At 35.5% G+C, this 25,406-nt stretch overlaps 1 protein-coding gene across 2 annotated transcripts in view; it reads left to right on the top strand.

Moving 5' to 3' along the window:
• ABCA12 (ATP binding cassette subfamily A member 12) overlaps positions 1 to 25,406 on the top strand; it is a 279,848-nt gene that overhangs the window by 179,185 nt on the left and 75,257 nt on the right. For both annotated transcript variants that reach the window (XM_040476160.1, XM_040476159.1), the window contains 8 exons: positions 221 to 399; positions 6,526 to 6,638; positions 11,063 to 11,138; positions 14,986 to 15,104; positions 16,195 to 16,301; positions 22,590 to 22,846; positions 22,949 to 23,061; positions 24,281 to 24,405. In XM_040476160.1, coding sequence (XP_040332094.1) covers positions 221 to 399; positions 6,526 to 6,638; positions 11,063 to 11,138; positions 14,986 to 15,104; positions 16,195 to 16,301; positions 22,590 to 22,846; positions 22,949 to 23,061; positions 24,281 to 24,405 — 1,089 coding nt within the window. The remainder of the gene's footprint in view (positions 1 to 220; positions 400 to 6,525; positions 6,639 to 11,062; positions 11,139 to 14,985; positions 15,105 to 16,194; positions 16,302 to 22,589; positions 22,847 to 22,948; positions 23,062 to 24,280; positions 24,406 to 25,406) is intronic.

The raw sequence follows: 25,406 nt of genomic DNA, 5'->3' as shown, positions 1-25,406 counted from the left end.
GCTTGAAATATGCTAATTTCTGGAGGCATAGCAAAAAAATCCAATTATGTTTAAGTATATTAGAAATGGTTATAATTTTTCAGAGTAAAGGATGATTTCATATTGTATGAAAATCAGAAAGAATTATGTGAAAATCTAAATTTTCAGTGTTTCCCAAAACAATAAGCCACGTGATTACAAATGCCAAACTCTCACTTTGCACTGTTTGTTATTTTATAAGATATCAAGCGATCCCAACAACCAGAAGACAGTATTTCAGGAAATGGTCAAAGTGCTGTCCTTCTTCTCACAAGTGCAAGAGCAGACTGCTGTGTGGCAGCTCCTTTCTAGTTTTCCAAGTGTATTCCAGAATGAGACGACACTGAGCAATCTGCTTGATGTTCTTCGAAATGCAAACAGGTAAGAAAATATGAGAAGCAAGTGGGACATTACTATTCACAAAGAAGCCTTTATTTATTTATTTATTTATTTATTTATTTATTTATTTATTTGTAATGGTACCTGTAAGGATCACTGGTAGGTAAGTAGTTTAAACATGGAGCAGATAATCCTTCAACACCTTTTTGCAAATTTTATCAATGAAGATGAGGGTATTAGTTAAGCAAAGAAAAAAATAACCAGTGGGACTTCAGGGTTATCCAAGTACATGAAGAAGTGAGGAGGAACAGTAACTTAACAAATGTATTGTCAGTTGGTATTGCAGACCTTCTGAAAAAGAGGTGTGTAACAGGACCAGTCATAGATTAGAACATTGGCTCCGACTCATTCAGGGACAACCAGAATTCTGTGCATTTAGCATTTAAACTGCCCAAGAATAAACTATTCCATTGGGTTTTTGTTGATACCATCCAATATAAAACAACCTGTTGGTGGAGTTTTGAATTGAGCTACCTCAATGGGGTTGGCTTCCCTCATATGCGGCCAGTCTATACATGACCTTTCTAAACCTGTGTATTAGTTTGGCTTTATTTGACATATATAACACAAAGATTTGGAATTATTTTTGCAGGAGAAATCCCTTTAAATTTTTTTCTAATGTTTATTTTTGAGAGAGAGACAGAGCAATCAGGGGAGGGACAGAAAGAGAGAGAGAGGCAGACATAGAATCCGAAGCAGGCTCCAGGCTCTGAGCTGTCAGCACAGAGCCGGACATAGGGCTCAAACTTCCGAACCGTGAGATCATAACCCAAGCCGAAGTCGGATGCTTAACCGACTGAGCCACCCAGCTGCCCCCAGGAGAAATCCCTTTAAAAGTTATTTTCCTTATAAAAGAATTCAGAATATGCCAGCAGTTAGGATTTAATGGTCTTATATTTAAGTTTTGATTTTGACTCCTGTCTAGCTGATTTGGAAATGTGCATTAAAAAAAACCACAATATCAACAACCATCAATTATTGTGTGTCTATTACATACCAGGCACTTTACTGAGCCCTTTATATATCCACATTACATCCTACAGCTAAACTAATATTTATTTTGTGAATGAGGTAACAGAGGGTCATAAAATTAAATATTTGATGATTATACAGCAATGAGGGTTTAAACCTTGGTTTTCTAACCCCAGAATGCAGGCTCCCTCTCTAATATGTTATTAAGAGCATGATATATTCCATCTAAAATGTCTGAGGCACCAGAAGAGAGTGTTCTCATCTTCTTTGGAAAGCTTCCAAGATATTATGTTTGTTCAAAGACCTTATAATAAGCCCTTATGTTGGTACATTAATCTCATTTGATCCCACAACAATGCTTTGAGATTGAGACAACAGATAGCCCCATTTTGTAGAAGAGGAAACAAACCCTTTCAAATGACTTCCCCAAGTATCTAGAACTAGTAAGTGGCAAAGGCAGGACCTGAAGTCAAGGAATCTGAATCCAAGTCCTATGCTTTTTCCACCATAGCATGTCATAACTAAATTACAGAAGGGCAAGGTATTAAGAAGTTTCGTTCTCTAAATTGGTCTTCATTTTAGCACTTAGGGTAATTTTTATTTACCCAGGATTTTGGCACTTCATCCTCTTGCTCTTATTTATATTCTATCTTAACAAGGAAACGGGTAAATCAGTTAAAGGAGAAAGAATCATTTGAATTATATAATGTAGCAATAAAAAGAGTCAAAATAGTTATCAGACCATAGTAAGACATCACTACACACTCACTAGAATGGGTAAAATTTTTAAAGATGGACAACCTCAATTGTTGGCAAGAATGTAGAACAAATAGAACTCTATGGAAAACAGTGTGATAACTTCTAATGAAGTTAATAGTAGGCCCATATGATGTAGCATTTTACTCTTGGATATTTACCCAAGAAAATGAAAACATGTCCACATGAAGACTTGTATGCTATGTTGATAGCAGATTTATTCATGATAACTAAAAATTGAGAGAAAAAACAAATATCCAAAAATAAAACAGCAAAAGAATTATAGTTTATTTACATATTGGAATTCTACTCAACAAGAAAAACAAATGATTACTGAATCACACAATAATATGGATACATTTTATGACTATTATGCTGGCAAAAGAATCCAGATCCCTCCCCCTCAAAAAAAGAACACTTACTGGATGTGTAGATATTATATTATTCCATTTATATGAAGTTCTCAAATTGACAAAATTAATTTATAGTGTTAGAAATTAGATCATTGGATCCCAGGACAACTATTGGGAGAATGAGACAACTTTTTGGGGATTATTGAAATGCTTTGTATCATATTAGCATGGTGGTTACATGAGTATATATATTTGTTAAAACGCACTGAATTATAACCTAAAATAGGTGCATCTTATTGTGTGTGAATTATACCTCAACAAAATTTGGTTAAGAAACAACAAATAAAAAACAAAGATCCCACTAAATAATATTTAGTAGAAAGTAGGAGATCCAAAAAAATACTTTAGGATTATAAATAAATAAATAAATAAATAAATAAATAAATAAATAACAAACTTTAGGCATAATTTTAGTGAAGTAAATTATATAGGATAAGCATTGTACTGTAGCTGTTTTAATTCTCTTAAAATTTAAAATATAATTATTGCATATTATAGCATTATGCAATAGAACATGTTGTCCAGTAATGATTACAAATGTTGTAAACCAGTCTACTAATAATGAAAAAGAAAAGAGAAATATCTAAAAGAAATAGCTTTATTTTAAAGTAGATGACATTTGACTTTAAGCAATTCTTTTTTAAAGAATATTTATTTAATTTGTTTTTTTATTATTGATTTATACACTAGTTTTTTTTTCTAATATGATAGCCCTTGGCTATCTAATATGGCTTTCTAGTATGATAACCCCATGTGGATTTTGACTAAAACTCTGAATTTTTAACTTTATTTAACTTTTAAACACTGATATTTGATTCAGTTAATGATAAACCTTTTAGTATGTTTGGAATAATATTGATATGTGAACCTACATTTCATCTGTAGTTGAATGAAATCTAAATACAGAATAAATATTTTCAATGAAAATTTAGTATCTGAATTGAGATGATCCGTAAGTATAAAATTCGTGGTGAATTTTGAAAAACTTAGAACAATAAAAGACTTAAAATATTTCATTAATAATGTTTATATTGGCTGGCTATTGAAGTGATAATATTTTGGATGTATTGATTTAATAAAATAGTTTGTTAAAATTAATTTCATCTAGGGGCGCCTGGGTGGCGCAGTCGGTTAAGCGTCCGACTTCAGCCAGGTCACGATCTCGCGGTCCGTGAGTTCGAGCCCCGCGTCGGGCTCTGGGCTGATGGCTCAGAGCCTGGAGCATGTTTCTGATTCTGTGTCTCCCTCTCTCTCTGCCCCTCCCCCATTCATGCTCTGTCTCTCTCTGTCCCAAAAATAAATAAACGTTGAAAAAAAAATTTTTAAAAAAATAAAAAAAAAAAATAAATAAAAAAAAAAAATTAATTTCATCTATTTCTTTTAACTTTTTTAACATGACTACTATAAAGTTTAAATATGCGACTTGCATTATATTTCTGTTGGAGAGCCTTTATAAACAATTTTTTAAAGTTAAATCTTCTTTATTATTTATTGTTATTAAACTGACAGTGTCATTAAGAGTCATAATTTCCTCACCATAAATGGCTATATACAAATTAGGGTCTCTAGTTTATCTTACTCTTGTTGATAAAGTAATAGGGATAAATGAACTTCACAAAAACTGTGAAGTCATTTCCTTCAACAACTTTTTCTTTTTTGAGTTGTAAATTGTTTTTAAACCATCACCAAAACCACATTATACAATATTAACGTTGTGACATAAATTAGCAAAACTGAGAAATCTCAAAAAAGTCAAGAAGTATAAATGGAAAAAATATATATGATTTTCACCATTTATGAGGAAGCTGTGCTGAAATCCAAATCATGAGAACTCTTAAAATTATCTTTAAGATAAGTTATCTTTTGATAACTTCCATTTTTCTATGGTAAAGAGCAGGGAAAAAAATCTATGAAGTAAAATAAAAATATTTTGATCAATGAAGTGTTCAAAGGATTTCAGAGAGGATGAGGGCCAAGTGTCATTATTTTTAAGTTAAATGTCTTGTTAGAAAAAGATGAATTAAGTCTACTGACATTTTACTAATGATACTCACAACAATAATGTTGACAGCTTTAATGAGATTGCCAATTGTTCAGTCTTTGAAGGTGTTACTGTGAAACAACCGATCAGGTGAGTTAGGCAGAGGGCCAATTTGGGAGAAAGCTAGTGGCAATCTATAACCTGAGACCATCTAACTAGTCTCCATGGTCAGAAAGGTTCAACACAAAGTCAGAACCGGGAGATTTTTAGGGCAAATATAAAATGCCTGAGGTATCCATTGCTATGTGTATAGAGCAGAGATGAAAAAAACACAGCCATGCCTCTATGGCCAGACACAATAACAGGTTAATAATGCTGTGGGCTCTGTGCAGAAATGTCCTGCCCTTCTCTTCAGCCATGTTGGGGCACAGTTTCTATGCCGGAGACAAGATGAAGAATAGAAAGAACATAAACTTTGAAATTAGACAAAATCAGCTGTACTTATGAATAACTGGATATTATGTAACTGTTAAAGTTTAGTTTTCCCATTGTAAAACAAGGCAAATAAAATGGACTTTATGGAATTATTAGAGGACTAAATAAAATTACATATATGCTTATATGCACATATACACATATCTATCTGTATACCTCATACTATGCTAGAAACTAGAAGACACTCAATTTACTTTTCTAAATACAGCTTTTATTCATAGCTAGGGAGCTGAAATTAAAATGATATTAATCTATTAAAAATTTCAAAACTTGTAGAAAACCATGAGAGTGTATGCACATACTATATCTGTTGCTGGAGTGAGCCTTTAGTTCACTAGGATACATAGGGAAAAACTATTAGTTCCATGTGTACATTTAACTTCACAATGGCAGATTGTTAATGAAGCCTATTGTTCTAGTTACTACTCAAGTAAGTTAAAACATTGCCCTTGATTATTGATATAAATCACAGTATTTGGAAAATTCAGATGTACAATGACAGCTTTTTTTTAAATGTACTAATGACAATAAAGGGATAAAAAAGACATTTCTTAAGAAACAAATTGCTTTTTGAAAATGTAGAATGAACTCAAGCATCAGTGAATTTGCTGATTGGCCATCCCCAGTGCAGACCACCCATCTTATTTGTAACATAAAAACTCTAGGAAAATAGTGCCAGTTAGTCTGGATATTAATTTTGAGCCACTCCTGGAGTAGTACCTATGGGACACTTAGAGAATAGAATGCAGTCTTTAATTAGGGCAAGCTCTGTTTCTTTTTCAAAAACATTACCATTTGTCCAGCAACAGATAAATATTTATCAAATGCTTAAATAATTATTATTCCTGAAATGGGGTCCTTTCTCTGGGCTTGATTTTTTTATTTTATTTTCTTTAGAGAGAGAGGGAGAGAGAGAGAGAGAGAGAGCACAAGGGAAAGGGGCAGAGGGGCAGAAGGAGAGAAAGAGAGAATCCTAAGCAGGCTCCTTGCTCAGTATGGAGCCCAATGTGGGGCTCATTCACACAACTGGCACCATGGGCTGGGACCATGACCCGAGCCCAAATCAAGAATTGGACACTCAACCAATTGAGCCACCCAGGTGCCCCTAGGCTTGATTTTTAATAAAAATAATTTCCAGTATTTAAATTTTCCCTTAAATAGAAACAATGCCATCATTTCATTGGACATAGCTATTCCTAACCACTTATTTTTAAGTCTTAACAGAAACAATTGATGTGAACTTCACTCCCTTTTAGGCCTTTGAGTCCTGAGTCTTTAGAATCGGGGAAATGTAAAATGCTCTGTCTGGTTCTAGAACATTTTGGGGGAGTTTTCTGCATTAATAAACAAGTGATTAAACAACAAAAGCAGTATCTTGTCTTCTACATTATAAGAATAATTTACTATAGCCATTTTCTCCTTGAATAACCTTTGGTTTCCGTCTGCAAACCCTGACATGCAATCTGGTTTAATTGTTTTTTGACTTGTTAGCGCACTGCTGGTCGTGCAGAAGGTTTATCCACGTGTCACAACTAACGAAGGTTTCAAAACTCTCCATAAATCTGTTAAACATCTGTTGTACACTTTGGACTCCCCAGCTCAAGGTACTGTATTTCCATCTAACTATATCCAATTATGTGTCACAAAGCCTGTTAGAAATATTAAAAAAAAAAAAAACAGAATGCAACCAAAATAATCATTTATAGATAATATTATTCTTAAGTGGGCAAATTTGCCTCACCTAAATTTGGATCTCTTGCTAATCAAAGAAAATGAGAAATGGCTAGAAAAAAAGGCTGTGACTTTTTAGGATTTTTATTTAGGTGAAAATTATCTCTCTTAGCTTATAAAACTGTGTTTATGCTTTGTATGGAAAGTAAATATTAGGACCAAGCCTCAACAAAAAGATTTCTGCTACTTTTTGGAGCAAAAGCCTACATTGAATTGCAGTATTTTTACCCTCATTTCCAAATATTGGCTTTCTAATCAGGATGAATCTTTCCTTGGTAAAAATATACCCTCAACCAGCCATCTTGAAAATACTTGATGGACATCAGAGTATGAATATTGATATAAATCTCCTGTCATTCCCAGCAAGACAAGCTATAGCATGTTACTAGTGAGTCAGAAAATATCACCTTTGCATATACACAATAGCATTATATACCACACACATGGAAATACACAGATATATATACACACGGACACATATAGGCAAAGATTTAGGGCCATAAGGAATAAATACCTACTTTGAAGTACCAAGTACAATGTTTGGTTAGCATTTACCTCTTCTGAATGAGTTTAGAATTCTGTTTTCTCAGCTGAGTTTGTTAGCTTTCAAATATGTAGACTTTACCTTTGGATTACAAGTTAAGTATCCTGAGAGCATCAGGTCACAAGCTGATTGTTCATTATACTATTCCTCATTAAACTACTAGTTTTCATATGAATAGCAGGTTTTGATATTCTTCGAAGACTTCTCACTGGACAGTCTGACGTACTTTGGAAACCAATTTCTGTTAGGCTAGAGCATTTTTTTATATCTATAATTACAGAATTAATGACTAGTTTGCAAGCTTGATTGTGGTAACATTTAATGGTCTTGACAAAAATTGGAAAAAATGCTTGCTCTTTAAATAAAAAGTCCAGGCCAGAAAACCAGACAGTACACCAATGAACACTAATTATTTCCTCTGTATTTTTTTATTTGCATTTTGAAGACTTGAGAATTTCAAGTTTCTTCGTACCACTCTTTCTTTTCATCTTCAGATTCATACCTTGTAATTATATAAAGTAAAGGGATAAAGTTAAAAACATTTTTACAAAGGACAAAAGCTCATCAGTGCCTTGCTAGAAGTCAGAGAAGCAATGCTTCTTATTAACTGAGTTATCCAGACACTTTTCCTGGTGAACAGTACAGCTCAGTTTTCAATATTCACCAGTGGCCGTGTTTCATGTCTGTGAATATGCTAATGATTTGGGCATGTATTAAAACATGTCATTGGGCAGTCAAGTTGACAAGGAAATACATCAGAGAAATGTGTTGTTACTTATAAAATTTGAGGTGCTTACATGTGTTTGTTTTTTAATTTCCTATACTTGTGACTTCACCAGTCTGAGGATTAATGCAGTAGCATTAATATCAATTCCTGAAAGTCCTTAACCCCAAATCCCTACCTGCTTGAGCAGAAATTTTGTGGCCTTTGAAAAATTCTTCTAGGTATTTCTGGGAATCCTTCAGGGAACTCAAATTTGTCCTTGAAAGCTAAACCAGTGACCCTGGTTCAACAGTGCAGGGGTCTCTAGCCCCAAGTACAAATGCCTGCCTTGATGCCCAGACCACCTTGTGCTTGGTCTTCATGACTTTTGGCAATATCCGTGAAACGAACACACTTCTCCTTTGGCTTTATATTCAGTTAAGCTGGAGTGTGGTGATGTTTCATAGCATAGTTGCTTGGGTTCTCATGTATGACAGGGTCCAGACAGCTTTGAAAATCTCATGCCACTCTTTTGAAGAAGGAAAATAAGAGATAGTACCTTTTGTGTCAATGCTAAGTGCTTTACTACCTTAAATCACTGTTCTCATGAAAATAAGTCCATGAGATAGAATTATCATTCTATTTTACAGACAAGGAAACTGAGGCAAAGGGCGGCTGGGCACTTTGCCTATGCTGTCCACCCAGCAAGTGGCTGAACTGAGATTAGATCTCTCTGTCCCCAAAGCCAGTTGCCTTGAGTTCTTTGCCAGACGGCCTTACTCACATTTACTTTCTGGGACATACACACTTGATTCCAGGCTATTTCTTGGGGTCATGCAAGTACCTGCTACCATCAGACCTCAGAACGGCTTCCACTTTCAGCCACTGTGGAGTTTGATTCACCAGGTCAATTCCTTTCCACATAAGTTTTTCCACAGGCATGCCCCCATTCCTCTCTCCACTCTGCTTTTTACAGACCTTTCTGTCTGTCTGTGATCCAACACACTTCAAGTTTTCTTTAGGAGACTTCTCAGCAACCATGAAAATATGAAGATTCTAATAAACAGAAAGGTTGTCCCCTAACTTCCTGTCTTAATTCTCAGCTCTGCCCCAGTGAAGATCCCTGCCTTACAGCTAATATGCTTTAGTATTTCCATTTATAAACACCGAGTTTTGAGAGCAGGGATTATCTTTGTGACTCATTGAAGTTTGCTCTTTGACAAAGTAGTAAATTATATGAAATTACTTCTTGAAGTAGAAACCCATCTTTACTAATGAAAAGAGGTTACCTGTGCACTAGATTTCTTTCTATGTCTGTGGGTACCATTTTCAATGATATCTAATCCTACAAATAAAAACAGAAGTGAAGTAAAATATCACTTTTTAAAGATCTGTAAAGGTTTCCACTTCATTAAAGCCTATTTAGTACATTATTTCTTCTAAGATATTTTATAGTTCAGGGGAAATGTCCCTAGTCAACATCAGGGCCAAGTCTATCATTGATATGTAAAATTTCTGTTAGTTACACATTTTAACAGCTTGATGAGGAAGAGAAACTCCGTAACCACATAGTATACAAATGCCAATAAACCTGCTCAACATTACATAAGAATTCAAACTTAGCAAGATTTGATCTTGGAAAAATGGTTTATATTCTTTTACATTGCAATGTAGAAATATCAACAGAGACCTATCCTTGATTCTTCTATATATGCATGCCAAGAAATAATAGGTACTGCCATTATTAATTAGGTTTATTTATTCTGGATATCTTCATTCTTGGTTCTTTAACTCACTGATACATTGCTATCGCTAGAGCAGTAATATTAGCTGCACCTTGAGTGGAGCACTGGAAAATTCTGCTCTGCTGAACAGGAAAACTGAAAAAGCTCCTGTGCTAGATACTAGGGATGGTGCAAACATTACTCATACACCACTGATACAGAGGTGGACAAGGAGGTCTTTCATTTAGTGATAGTCTTTTTCATGCCCATACTAATTTAAATCAACTCAGTGATCAGCACCAGAAAAGTATGGATGATTGCATACATTTGCAGTAGGACCTTTATAGAAGGCTTTAGGACACACTAACTAGGGACAGTGAGAGAACTATCAATGCTTACTAGTAATAAAATATCTGATTGAAAGAGATTAGATCAGTGTTAAAAAATACCAGCACTGAAATATACTGGATTATAAGGAGTAAGTAGTGTCTCCAGAGAAGATGGAAAGACTTGATACCTTTTCCCTGAAGGGGCTGAATGAAAGCCTTGGATTTATGATTTTTATTTATGCAGTAGCCATTAAAAGTACTCTCATGTTCAATTTTTCATGTGAATTCTGTTGCACACTTATTCTTTTTATGATACAGTGTTATGTGGCAAGCGGAATCAGAGACCTATTTAACTTCGAGGGGCAATTCACAGTGTTGAATTAGACATTCCCATATGGTTTCCATTAGTTAGCGATTGCCTCCCACACTTTGAACCTTCATATTATTTGAGACCACTCAGAATGGTTCTGTTAATATGAGCCAATTTGCATTCACAGCTGCATTCAGTTGAAATCAGTGGCTGCTTTTTGAAAGATGGAAAATATAGATTAGGGATAGCAGATGTTTCCTAAGGCTATATTCTTGACAACTGAAAGCAAAAAAATCCAGTGACCTGTAAGACTGAAATTGGCCTCATTTGATTAACAAATCACGTGGTAGACAATGTGCATTATAGTATTCAAGAGTCATCTATGCATACAGCTTTTAGGATAAAATAATGTAATGTTTTGACAAATGGAGAAAGAAGTTCTTAGAGATGCATGTGCTTGACCATTAGGATTTTCTGATTAGCAGGCATCTATTACCTATAAATATCCTGAATGTCTCCAACAAAAAGAGCATAGACATCTTTTGTAAAACTCTTTGGAGAAAAATTCTGCAGATTTTTCTGTATTTTCTTCCCATTTATTTGACCTGTGATGATGTTTTGCTAAGAAAAATACTTCCTTGAAGCAAGCATGTTAAGTGTTCACCTATATAAATGTCATTTCTTTAGGTGGCTCTGGCAACACAACACATGTGTGGAGTGAGGAAGATGGGCAGTTATTATCCCCAAGCAGCCTGGCTGCACAGTAAGTCTGTCTTTGCTGTTGGTCTGTTGGTTTGTTTCTAAGTTGGTAGGTAACTTGTCTGAATAAGCAATCAACACAAGTTATAAACATAATTCTTTTATCAATTTGTAAGACTTTGAAACAGAAAAATTCACTATTGACTGACCAAAGAAAAGGACATAGTTGGAAATATAGTAAAGTCAAGACTTATTTTCTCATATTACCCAGTGACCCTTGGTAATGCGGCATGAGCATCTCCTGTTCAGTTGTAACAGTGTGTCCTGTCTGAATTGGTTGCCTTATGTTTCTGAGGAAAATCTAGATAGAGGTCCAGTTTCCAGCTTCTTTAAGGTCTTTCATTATGGAAGACAGATAAGCATCCAATTTTTCATATCATGATGTATTCTAGTTTTGAAAAATCACAGTATTTCTCATGCCAGTCAAGGTAATACAAAATTGGTTTGCTTCCCTAGCATTCGCATAGGTAAAACTGTTTATAGATAATATAATTTTGTACTCTTATTGGGGCATGTAAATATGTTGTCTCAGAAATAGGCAGTGGAAATGACAGCAGCCTTGGCTTCTAAAGACCATTAATGTAAGCAGTGCCCTGAAGTAACTGTAATAATCATGATAGAAAATGCACGCGGTTGCCTGTAGAAGCTGACCGAAGTAAATTCCTATAGCTCAAGGCAAATTTAGGGATTAGATGGCCTGTTATGTAAAGGTTGTTTTGGCCTGATAAATTATACTATTGAAATTGTTTGACTTTAGTCCCAAAGGATATATTTCTGTGCTGATGGAAATTTGTACAAATAAAATCAAATAGTAGGACTTATTTTTAGCCATTTTTTTTCTAAAATAGGATCTATGCAGTTGTTTATAAACTTTCTATCATTTAATGAGAAGCTGTCAACCCTGGGTAAATTCTAGGGAAATCCCTTCCATAAACAACCAACTCCTATTTCTGCTCCCACCATTCTCCTCCTCTACAGTGGCTGAACCTAGTGCTCCTTCCAGAGCAGTCAAGCAGCCTTGGGCAGTTTCCCCCTGGCTAGACCACCGTGTTCCAAATAGGCAGGTCTTTGAAACACATTCCCTATATAGCCATCAAAAATATATTTCTTAAAACCTTTGAACTGAGACAACTGGATGCTTATTGTTGAAACCAGGTGCCTTTCTCAGAGCCTTGAGGCATCCATAGCATTGATGATGCTAGCACTTCAGACCACAAATTCCACAGTGTAGTTGTTGATAGCTAGCTGACAGTTTATTAGGAAGAATTCAATACTTTTATTTATTTATTTTTTCAACGTTTTTTATTTATTTTTGGGACAGAGAGAGAGCACGAACAGGGGAGGGGCAGAGAGAGAGGGAGACACAGAATCAAAAACAGGCTCCAGGCTCTGAGCCATCAGCCCAGAGCCCGACGCGGGGCTTGAACCCACGGACCGCGAGATCGTGACCTGGCTGAAGTCAGACGCTTAACCCACTGCGCCACCCAGGCAACCCTAGAATTTAATACTTTTAACATGGCTCTTGTTGAGATTGATGAAGTTAAGGGAGTTCTTATCTTTGGACTTCCTTTCCATTCCCACTTTAAAATAATCACAGAGTGGCAATGTTTGGCATAAAAGTTGTTTTAGTCAAGAATTTTCTAAAGAAGGCTGCTTGAAATATCTCTCCCTCATAACTCTTCTCCATCTTGATTAATTTTGTTCTAAGTTTATTATTTGTATCGTTCTGTGTGTGTGTGCATATATGCATGCTCACTCATGCACACACATAAACTCATCTTTTACCGCAAACATTCTTGGAAAGTAGGTAGGATTATGTACAAAAGACACATAAATTAAGTGGTTTATAAGAATAATTGGATGCTTATGCTAAAGCAGTGGCACGTAGATGTGGAATCTTAATTTGGGGAGTATATTAAATCCAATTATCAAAATCTTGGAAATCAAATGTTCTTTCTGAAACTAAGAGAAATGGCTTAGATGATATTTCAAGGTCACAAGATATTTTCGTGCAACATTCTTCTACTTCTTCTATTTTAAGCTTGAAAATTCACCATGAGAATCCCTTGTGTCATTCCATCCTAGAAGGTTAAACCGATATTTTGCTATTGAGCACTGTACTAGGATGCAAATGGCTCAGTGCTGTACTAAGTACTACAGAGAAAAAGACAAACACAAAAGAAAGACAGTATTGGCAGGAGAGAGTCTGGCCAGGGAAATGCCTAAGAAAAAGCAAGAGGGCTTGGAAATGGTTACTTTTTTTTTTTTTTTATGTGGAGGCTATCAGCTGTATTTAAATGGAGGTTAGCTATCTGACCAATTAACTCTGCTCTGACTGCCAAATTAGAGACTTTTCTTGCCATAGATTTTTTTTCTTTTTCTTTTTTAGTTGTTTTTTTTTTAATATTTATTTTTGAGAGAGAGAGGGAGAGAGACAGTGAGTGAGTGGGGGAGGGGCAGAGAGAGAAGGAGATGCAGAATCCAAAGAAGGCTCCAGGCTCTGAGCTGTCAGTATAGAGCCCGACACAAGGCTCAAACTCACGAACCTGAGATCATGACTTGAACCAAAGTCAGACACTTAACTGACTGAGCCACCCAGGTGCTCTTGTTTTTTTTTTTTTTTTTCTTTTTAAAGTTCTTCCAGGATCTGGTTGTATTAACCCACATCTAAATATCCTGAGAGTGCTTTAATGTTAATGAATACATTTTCTTATATGTTTCTAGCTACACCAGGATGTCTCTTCCATTAGTATTTGAATAAAATCTAAATTAAACATCTGACAGAACTAGTTAATTTGTGTATTGTGCAATTTGATGCAAAGCAGATGGTCCCCAAATCAGCTGTTGACATTTATTCTATCTCTCCTGTACATAAAATTCAATCGGAGACACTATGGGAAGACGTTACAAAACAAATAGAGAGGCAGCCTAAGAGTTGAAGTGGCTGGGCATATGCAACACACACATACTTACTCACGTGAACCTATGCCTCAGAAATCTTAGGCTGTCTTCTCATATGCTAGTCACGGTGAAAGAAAACCTGAAAGTGGTTAATTTGAAAACACAGAATTGGTTGTTTAAAGGAAAACAAAAGGAACTTACATTGTTGTTAGATTCCCCTATTTTTAAAATCACAATTAAATAAATTTAAATTTATTTGAAGAATGTTATAGGTGGATGGGATTAGCAGATCAATTCAGCCCTCTACCTCTCATTTGACAAGAGAAGAAACTGAGACCCAGAGGGGGGTTGGCAGACTTAAAGGTGGGGGTGAGAAAAAGGAAAAGAAAATCTACAAGACTCACTGGTTGTACTTACATTGAAAATTATTCATTGTTAATAAAAAAGGAAGAAAAGAAAAGAAAAATTATTCATTGTTTATCTGAAATTCAGGTTTAAGTAGGAGTCCTATACTTCATCTGACAACTCTAGCCCAGTAATTTTTTTCTTTCATATGAATGTGCCTAGAAATAATCTTAAGATCACTAATCATTGGATATTAAAATAATTAAATATAATGGTAATGCCCATGGAGAGGTAAATGCTCAGAGGATGAAGAACCAGTGTGTACTTAGGTTGTATGAAGGAAGATATTCTACTTCATAGTGTTTTAATGCCCAAGTCAACCAATGCCCAAGTCAGCCACTGCGCAAGTCAACCACTGCCCAAGTTAGCCACTGCCCAAGTCAACCACTGCCCAAGTCAACCACTGCCCAAGTCAACCAATGCCCAAGTCAACCAATGCCCAAGTCATCCATTGCCAAATAACCAACAGCTTAAATGACCTCAACAAAATAGCTTGGTTCTATTTTTATGTGACTTAATTTATATATTCTTTTCTAATTCTATAGGCTTCTAATACTGGAAAATTTTGAAGATGCTCTCTTAAATATATCAGCAGATAGTCCTTATATTCCTTACTTGGCATGTGTGAGAAATGTCACTGACAATTTGGCCAGGGGATCACAAGGTAATACTCTTCTTAGTAGTCAAAATGCTGCTTGTGGTTCTAATTCTATTATAAAGTAGTATTTTAAGACATTTGCTTAAAAAATAGAGAAAAAAGCTTTTAAAAGATCTTAGTTTCCATATGAATGAGTTTCAGTTTGATATATAAAGGGAATATCTAATTGTATTATTAATACAATATCTAATTATATTATTAATACGTATTATTAATACGTTATTACTTTTGTTCCTGCTGCTAGTACCACCTGACTTCCTGGACAGACTTTAATGTATGATGGCCATGTAACAGAGAGTATGACAATGGCCACCCAGACATACTTGCCAAGTTTCTAGAATTATTAGTAGTTCACCTAACCCTTCATGGCGTTTTCTGTGCCCTTAGTAGTCTTAGTTATCAAAAAATAATGAGAAATGATAATATTGACTTCTAAAAGCAGGTGTAAATTACATAAACAAAGGATTTTTTGTGGCAGATTGGTTTTACTTCCCACCCTTACACACTGTATTTTCAATTTTCTGCCTACATAGACAACGATGAAGATGACATTTAATCAAATATTTCTTTTCCTTTTTAAAGAAAAATATCAATTTTCTCACATTTTTCTAGAGATATGCATTCACTTTCCCCACACCAAAATAGTTTTTTGAGACCTAATGGTAGGCAAATAGCGTAACAAGTATTTAAGTGTGGTCTTTGTTTACTAGCCATGAGTTAATCAAGGTGGGAAGGGCATGTCTGTGTCACAGTGATTATACAATCTATTCTCCCCCAAACACTTCAACTTAACAGTATATCCAAAAGTCAGAAATAAAAGCATACTCAGTTCACAAGAGCCAAAGGTGCGTAGCACCTTTGCTAGAAATATTTTTGTCTCTAAGCAGAGTATCTATGAATATTTTAAAAATAATGAACTCTGTAGTCTGCATGGTTCAAGGAAAGGTTAAATTTTCACTTGTCTTATATTTAGATTGAATGAGGCTATTATCTTAGAAAAAACTTGGCAATAAATTAGGATAAAGGTGTTTTTCAAATGGGTTTCCTAAATGACCTTGCAGTTCACATAAGGTAACTCTTCTCTCTTCCTTTACAGAAAATTTAAGACTCCTGCAGTCCATAATTTCATTTAAAAAATCTTTTCTTCAAAATGGTTTTTATGAGGATTACTTGTCTTCAGTTCCTGAAGTCGTGAAATCAAAAGTAAGCCATGAAAGAAAAAATAAATAAATAAACCTCTACATTTCCTGTAATACTCTGGCAAGATGTATTTTCAGTTTAAAGTTTTGTTTTTTTTTTTAAGTTTATTTATTCATTTTGAAAGAAAGAGATCGTGAGCAGGGGAGAGGCGGAGAGAGAGAGGGAGAGAGAAAATCCCAAGCAGGCTCCCTGCTGTCGGTATAGAGCCCAATGACACGGGGCTCAAACTCATGAACCTTGAGATCATGATGTGAGCTGAAATCAAAAGTCGGAAACTTAACCGACTAAGCCACCTACGTGCCCCAAGATGTATTTTCAGTTAAAATTTTAAATCTGTATGTTCATAAATATTGGTCCTATTTTGACTAGATTAATGCTAGAAAAGGGGCACAAAAGTGTTTTTGTGCTATAAAATGGCATTTTGTTTTTAATTAACAGATATCTCTGAGTGAAATGACCCATAAGAGCCTAATTACAGTATTCACATACATAAAGGAATGACTAATAATATAGCTATCTCATTAAGCTTCATAATTTCAAAAAAATATTCAAAATATAATTTCTAACTTGAGATGTCCTCAGTTTTTAAAACTATGAAAGTTGATTTTAAAAGCTGATGTTTAGACTTAGCAGTGTGCAGAAATCTCAGAAGTAGACTAACCTTATTTTTATTGTCATCAAAAGCAGAAACCAATAAGTCACATTAAGATGTATGATATTTAGGGCTCCTGAGTGACTCAGTCAGTTAAGCGCCTGACTCTTGATTTTGGTTCAGGTCATGATCTCACAGTTAATGAGTTGAAGCCCCACCTCAGGCCCCCCGCTGACAGTGCAGAGTCTCTCTCTTCCTTTCTCTCTGTCCCTCCCCTGCCCTCTCTCTCTCTCAAAAATAAATAAAGTTAAAAAAAGATGTATGATATTAAACAAAGGGGGAAGGCAACAGAAAAAAAATTGTAATCTCTGAAGTTTCAGTTGGTTCATGTTTATCTATCATTCTTTGCCTAGCTCATGCATATACTATATAAGTTATCATGATATTCACTTCATTTCTTAAATAACCCTATTAAAATTTGAAAACAGTTTTCCTAGTAAGAACAGCAGTTTAATTGAATTTATGTAGGCAGGGATAAAGCAAAATTAGAACTCGTTTATTCAGGGCAAGCAAGATGACTTTCTGTATAGTCAACATGGTCTAATTAAGCAAGCATCCAAAACACATGTCCATGTGTATTACAAGTAAGTATGCTAGTTAGATTACATACATTTTTTCCTAGTCTTCTACACAAATCAAAATTTCTAATGTACTTAATTTAGCACTATCTTAATTTGTTTGTGCAAATGAGAAGGAAGTTATGCATTCATCTGGAAAATTCCTACTCATCCTTCAAGGACAAGTTTAAATGTCACTTCTACAATATTAGAGTATTGCCTTTCTCCCTGTTGCCCAACCAAGATAATGGCTTTGTGTGCACATAATATTTATCCATTCATTCATTCTATTCATCATCTGTGGTCCCATAACACTAATCTGTTTATTTAAAAGACATAATCTCTAACCCCAAAGTCCTTATAGCAATCCAGGGTAGCAGATGGAAAAGCAGACCAATAATTATAACACAGTGAGATAAGTGTTGTGGTATGTGGATGTACAGGAGTCTGTCTAGGGAGGTGGGATATTTAACTCTGATTATAGGGGTTGGAGGTGAGGAGAAGACATTTCATAGAGGAGATAATGCTTACTCTTGCAGGCTGTGTAGGACTAGGTTACAGTCCTACGTTCCAGACATAGAGCCCTGCATTTGTTAAGACAGAGGTATGATCCTGAAGACAGATACAGGTTATCTGTAGTCATGTGTCCAGCTGGAGCAGAAGGAAAGGCGGCTCCAGAGAGACTGGGCCCGGATCCCAAAGGCCTCTTTTGACTTAGTCAAGGAGTTTGAATCTGATCTGGAAAGTTGTGCATTTGAAGATGAAATTTGCATTTTAGAAAGAGATCTATCTAGGAAAATTATGGAAGTCAGGTTGGAGGAAAGCCAAGTAGGTGATTTTTGCAGTAACCTAAGCAGAAAGTGAGGCCCTGCACTATGTCAGTGGCAGAGAATAAAAGGAAGAGACAGTTTCAAGAGTGTTATGGGAAGTTAGGTGACACAACATGGCAGCCAGTGAGGTGTGAGGCATAAGAAAGAGGAGTCTGATAACAGATTTCTGGTTATTGGAACTTATTACTTCACATTATAGTTTGTTGTATAAATAAGGTTCATTTCCATCGCTTTAGAGTGTGAACTCTGATAAAATTATGCGTTCTACATCTCTAAAGCCCCACATCAAGCACATAGTAGATGCTTAAGACAACTCATGGATGTATGAACAAATGAGGGTGCTAAAGTAGAGCCCTGGTGATGTAAAGAGTTCTGGTGATGTAACTGTGTTACCAGGACAGTTATTCATTGTAATTCTCAACTTGTGAAGTAACCGGTCAGCACAAAATATACAGCAGGGAAATTGAAACAATACATTCTCAATCATTTACACTAATGGAATGGGAAATAGATATAAGAATAATTTAAAACAGCATCCACATTTTGGATATACTGCTCCTCTTGAGGGTTACATTATAAAAAATGTTCTAGAAGCCACAGATGTGGAAATAAACTGCAATCCTGTCCCTTGGGTAGAAAATCCATTGTCATTTACAGCAAGCATGGCTGCTATCTGCAATTGACAGAATCCATACATTCCAAGACTACAAGCTCTGTCAGGAACATTGCTAACATCCCTTCCTATGGTATTCTCAGCACCTGGCATATAGTCTGACATGGGGAAAATATTCTGTACATATAACTGAAAGAATGAGGACAAATTCCTAGAGATGATTTAAATTCCCTGCTTTGCCTTCTCTGGTAATTAGTATCTTAATTGTGACAGTCAAGGCCTACCCATTCCAAAACTTTATTCACGGTACTTCTAAGAAGGTTTAGACCCTCCAAAATGTCAAATGCCTGCCATTCAAAGGTGACTTTTTCTTCTGTTCCTACCCCTCTTTTCTAGCCCTAACATTGCACTCTTCTTGAGCTTTTGTGTTTTCTACTCCCTTCATTGTGGGGAGGTTAACTTCCTGGTCGGGGAACTATACGTAAAGTGGATATTCTGCCCATGTTGGGCAGAAATGTGGGCAACACAATATTTTTATTGTAACATCTTTAAATTTTTAAATAGGTTCCTTTTCCCCTGCATTTACTTGCCAAGGGCCCAGGAGCATTGCTGTTTTATCCTTTTTATGCCCATGATATTTTGAAGTCTTATTTAAATATAGCTTACATTTCTGACTCAGATGCATTTGGGGACCATGGCCCTGGGGAATTCAGTCACAGCTGGACCTGGAGTTAGTTATGGCTCATTGTTAAAGTTTAGATCTGAGCACTTACTCACTTTGTGGACCAGGGTCATGACAAAGGAGAGAAGGACTGTATATGAGGCGCTGACAAACCTACATTCTAGATTTGACACATACTTTTGAAGAGAGGATTTTAATTCTCTGAATTTATGATTGATTATTAATGATCCATGAAGCTTCTAAATGTTTAATGCATGTATTGCTTTTAGAAGAAAGTAGTAAATAATGACAAATACTAAATGACCGTTGGGTTATTCTTTGATAGATGTGCCCCACAATGCATTCCACATCATTGACCCTGAATTAAATTCTTATTTCAGAGAACCAATTTTATTTCAGTAGCATGGTTAGATTTCCGATTTCTCCTTCATTAACTTATATCTTATCAAACCAAGATTACACTGTATAGACTTTTACAGGTTTCTCATACATGTATGTTAAACTTGCAACTAAAAAATATATTTGGTCTCTACTAAGTAAAAATCATTCACATTTACTATGCCCTCAAAGCTCGATTGAAACAAATATATTGGGCTACCGGTATTTATCCTTTTTTTAAGAAATCATTAAAACTCAGAGTAACTGGGTGATTAGTTGGTTAAACATCCGACTGTTGATTTTGGCTCAGGTCATGATCTCATGGTTCATGAGTTTGAACCCCATGTCAGACTCTGAGCTGACAGTGTGGAGCCTGCTTGGGATTCTAAATCTCTCTCTCTCTCTCTCTCTCTCTCTCTCTCTCTCTCTCTCTCTTTCGCTCCCCCCCCCCATTCACACTCTCTGTCTCTCTCAAAATAAATAAATTATCTTTATTTTTAAAAAATCACTAAAAGCCACTGGAGTACATGACAGGGAGGCTTGGTTTTATTTACTAAAAGGTTAATCATGTCTAGTATTTGGAAAGAAAGGAATAGAGTGGCAAACATGTAGTTACAGCTGGTAAAACAATTGGGCCTGTAATGGAAATTTTCTCATAGCAATAAGACAAGTGAGTAGAAGTTTAATATGCATGAGGCCATTTTAGATAGTTCTAAGCCAGGAGTCAATTAGAATATTAAATACAGTAAAAAATAGACCAATGATATTTACTATCTAGGATGATCAGTGTTTAATTACTACTGCCTACATGCAGTTACTATAAATCTTTCATCTAAGACATCATTGTATCTTTCCCATTTGATATATGGAAAGAAACATCCCTAAACATTTGCCTGTATCATAAAATATTTCATTTCTATCAAAATGCAACTTCTAATTGAAAATTGAGTTGCAATGAATGGCACATATATTTGCTTCTTGAGATGTTGCTCCAAATTATTCAGCCTCTTAAAAGGAATAGCTCCAGGGTAGCTTCCAAGCACGACAGAACTTTCCAGCACTTTCACAGAACAAAGGCATCCAGTTTCCCTCAGTAGGTAAGAGGGCAGACGATAATGTCCAAAACAGTGCAGACACTTCTGAAAAACCAAGTGTATTCCCATCCATATTTTAAATGCAGTCTTATTGAAATGCATGTGATTCACATGCTATAGTTTGTTTGTATAAGGCTGTTTTCTTGTCAATTAAATTTTTTTTAATTGTGGTAAAACACACGTAAAATAAACTTTACTACCGTAACCATTTTCAGCTGTACAGCTCGTTCTTCTTAAGTACATCCATGTTATCTGCAACCAATCTCTAGAACTCTTTCAGTCTTGTAATACTGAAACCTTATGCCATTACAATAACTCCTGTGCCTCTCTCCCCCCCATTCTACTTTCTGCCACTATAAATGTGATTACTCTATATACCTCATTTAAGTGACCTCATCCAGTATTTGTCTTTTCGTGACTGGCTTCTTTCACACAGCACAATTTCCTCAAAAGCCATCCATGTTGTCGCATATGTCAGAATTTCTTTCCTTTTGAAGGCTGAATAATAATATCCCATAGTATGTATGTACTACCATGTGTTTATCCATTCATCTGTCAGAGGATACTTGGGTTGTTTCCATCTCTTGGTTTTTGTGAATAATGACATGGGCGTGTAAGTATTTGTTTGAAACCTAGCTTTCAATACTTTTGTGTATATACACAGAAGTGGGATTGCTGGATCGTATGGTAATTCTATTTTCATTTTTGAGGAAACTCCATTCTGTGGCTGCATCATTTTATATTCCCACCAACAGTGCACGAGGGGTCTAATTTCTCCATATCCTTCCCGGCACTTATAATTTTCTTTCTTTCCTTTTTACTTATAGTAGTTATCCTAATGCGTATGAGGAAAAGACCCTTTTTGAAGTTCCAAGCCAAACCTGCTTTGCTCTCTGCTTTTCCACATGACTTAAAATACAAAGTAAAATATAAATTAGTTTAAGTATTTGTGATTTCAGTGAGATAAAACTGAACTACATCTTTTTAACCTTTGAATCTACAAGGTATGAGTACAGTTGGGAAATACAGGCCTATCAGGTCCAAAAGTTTTATAAAATTCTTAAGAAAATAATAAATCTAGGGGCACCTGGGCTACTCATTCGGTTGAGTGTCTGACTTCAGCCCAGGCCATGATCTCACAGTTTGTGAGTTCAAGCCCCGAGTCGGGCTCTGTGCTGACAGCTTGGAGCCTGGAGCCTGCTTCAAATTCTGTTTCCCTCTCTCTCTGTCTCTCCCCCGCTGGTGCTCTGTCTCCGTCTCTCTCTCAAAAATAAACAAACATTAAAAAAAAAAAAAGAAAATAATAAACCTCAAATGACAGGAAATAATGCTCTGTGGTAAAACTTGCCAAATGCTAACTAAATAAACACATATGCACAGTGTTGTTTTTTTGAAGGAAATCAATTTTGGTTGGCTATTTTCAACTACCAAATATTTATAATAATGTAACCAATCTACTTCTCACTTCTTTTCTCTTCTGGAAAGCTGTCTCAACTTCGAAACTTGACTGAACTTCTTTGTGAATCTGAAACCTTCAGTTCAATAGAGAGAATGTGCCAGCTCTCCGATATGAACTTTGGGAACCTATGTGAAGAAAGTGCGTTTCATGTGCAGCTCCTTGAAGCAGCAGAGATTGGCACCGAAATAGCAACCAACTTACTATACCGTGACAATATTCTATCTAAGAAACTGAGGGATTTGCTTACTGGGGATCCAAGCAAAATTAATTTAAATATGGATTGGTAAGTATCTGCACTGCCTTTTTCTTTGGTGAAAGAAATCCCTTCTCAAATAATTATGGATATGCTTAGATCGATTTTATCTTCTCTTCTGCTTTGTTTCAGGTTTCTAGAACAGGCATTGCAAATGAATTACTTGGAAAATATCACACAGTTAATGCCGACCATAGAAGCCATGATGCATGTCAATAACAGTGCAGACGCTTCTGAAAAACGAGGTGTTTCCCCATCCGTATTTTAAGTGCTGTCTTATAAGAATGCATGTGATTCTCATGCTGCAGTTTAAGAAAGGCTTTTTTGAAGATCCCAACCAAACATACTTTGTATCTGCCCTCACACATGAGAAATATGAAGCTTTCAAATATGGTTACTTGTCTAAAATAAACACACAGAAAGCCAGCAGAGGATGAAATAGGGAAATTTGGTTTCACAGCAAAAAGATCTTCAAAATTTTAACTAGTTAAACCATTCACCTTTTATTTCTCTGATATATTAAAGTGCATTAGCTAGGATGGAATTTATTTACTTCTGGGAAAATAATCTGATTTAAAAAATAAAAAATGCGCTGCTGTCTATAGAAATCTCAATTCAGAACCTTCTATTAGTATTCTGAGCATGATGCATCATGCAATACGTTTCTTCTTTGCATAATACCTCAATACTGAAAAGAAAGGCATTCAGAGTTTTGGACAACAGGCAGCCACAAAATTGGAAGGGCACTAAGTCCAAAAATAAAGAGGGTATATTTGCATAAAGGAAACTTCATAAAGAAATCAAAGGATATTTGCAGAATGGAGATTATAATCTGCTAACATAAAGCCAAAATATTATTTGTTATGCATTAAATGACCCAGATATGAAATAATTATAATCACTGTCCTAAAAAAGTTTGAAGTTAAAAACATTCTATTTAAAAGTGAGGTAATGATTATTAAATCTCCTTTATAAACTCTAGTGTGCTGGGCAAAGTTAAGGAAAAATGCCCGGCAGTGTTATGTTATGGATTTAGCAGACCTGTCCTAAGTTGACAGTATTATATGATCTGAGGTTAAAAAGCATTTTGAATTTGTGTGATGTTTTAAATCAAATGGAGGGATGTATATTTAGTGCATTATGTGATCAAAGTCTGTGAGGAAATCATTTTTTTTTTTTTTGAATCAACCTTGTGTTGTAGACACCTAAGGAAAATTTATAACCCAGAGCAATCTGTTACCTTGGGTCAATGATTTCATAATAGGAACAAGTCTAAATCAGATAGAAATAGATCCTAAAGATGCAGAGTTTGCCAAGACTGGGAGACATCTGTTCCTGACACAAGGCATATACGTTGAATGTATGTTTTAGTCTAGAAGGTTTCTTTAACGTTAGTATAATGACAAAAAGAATGACATTGCAACCAACATATGAGGTTGTTTTGTTGTTGTTGTTTCCTTGTAGGTCAGTTAATAGAAATGTTTAAAAATGTTGAGTTGCTGAAAGAAGAACTGAGGAGAACAACAGGAATGTCCAGTAGGAGTGTTGACAGCCTGCTGGCCATTCCTATCCCTGATAGCAGAGCTGAGGTAAGGTGCAATAGATCTGTGCTTCCAGCCAGATTTTACAAGTTTAAATGATGTTTAGTATCTGTAAGCACTTCTCAGTAAAACATGGAGAAGTTGCATGCAAATCTGGTGATTTTTCCATGCGAATGATAAAATTAGGGTCCAAATTCCTAAGTGGAGTTAGAAGAAAAATCTTGAAGCAAGACGATTATCACTGTCTTGTCTTTTCTATCTAGTCTTCCTTTTCCTTCCTCTTCCTGTCTTTGTCTTCTCCCTTTCCTTGCACCTAGATGGTCTTCTTAAATAAGTGGTGCCGTCAATAATGCTTCATATTTCCTATCTCAATCATGTTTTCTGAGATAAATTTGCACAGTCTATTATGAGGACATCAAAGTCAGATTTCAGTAATCTAATTGGCAGAAAAAACCACCAGACCATTTACAGTTTGTTGAAACGAATACTCATCTTTGGTTTTTAAGAGTCGCAAGCAAGACAAGGCATAGTATGTAAAACAGAATCCGGAGAACTCTGGGCAAGTTTGTAGGTATAGGAAAGATGTTTTGGTGTGAAAATGAATAATGTCATTTCCTCATAGGCTGATAATAGGGTTTTCCACTTGAACTGTCTTTTCTTTTATCCCTTTTCCAAGTCCATTGTCTGAAAATGTCATAGAAATTTTCCGAAAGAACTGCAGAGCTTAAGGCCACATCCATTCAGAACTTACGTGTGACAGAGTGTGTCATTCTAAGCACAGTGCAGCTATTCTCCCATATTGGATAAAGTTTGTGGAAAGCCTTTAAAACTGCTTTTGGGAAATATGTAGGTTTGCTTGTGTCCTGTTCATTGGTTCCCTCATACAAAAATTAAAACCGCTTTGCCTTCCCTTTTTTTCTCTTGTTCTATCAAATAGTAGTTCATTGACCTTTTCTCTTTGATCTCACCTTTTACTCATTTTATCCTAAGATCTAATTTCAGCAATCAATGTGTTTGGCTTCTGAAGAGCAGGTTCATTTTAGTAAACA

This window comes from Herpailurus yagouaroundi, unplaced genomic scaffold, assembly GCF_014898765.1.
Source record: "Herpailurus yagouaroundi ecotype Mexico unplaced genomic scaffold, PumYag 140, whole genome shotgun sequence".
NCBI classification, from domain to species: domain Eukaryota; kingdom Metazoa; phylum Chordata; class Mammalia; order Carnivora; family Felidae; genus Herpailurus; species Herpailurus yagouaroundi.
This window is presented reverse-complemented; position numbering and strand designations above follow the sequence as displayed.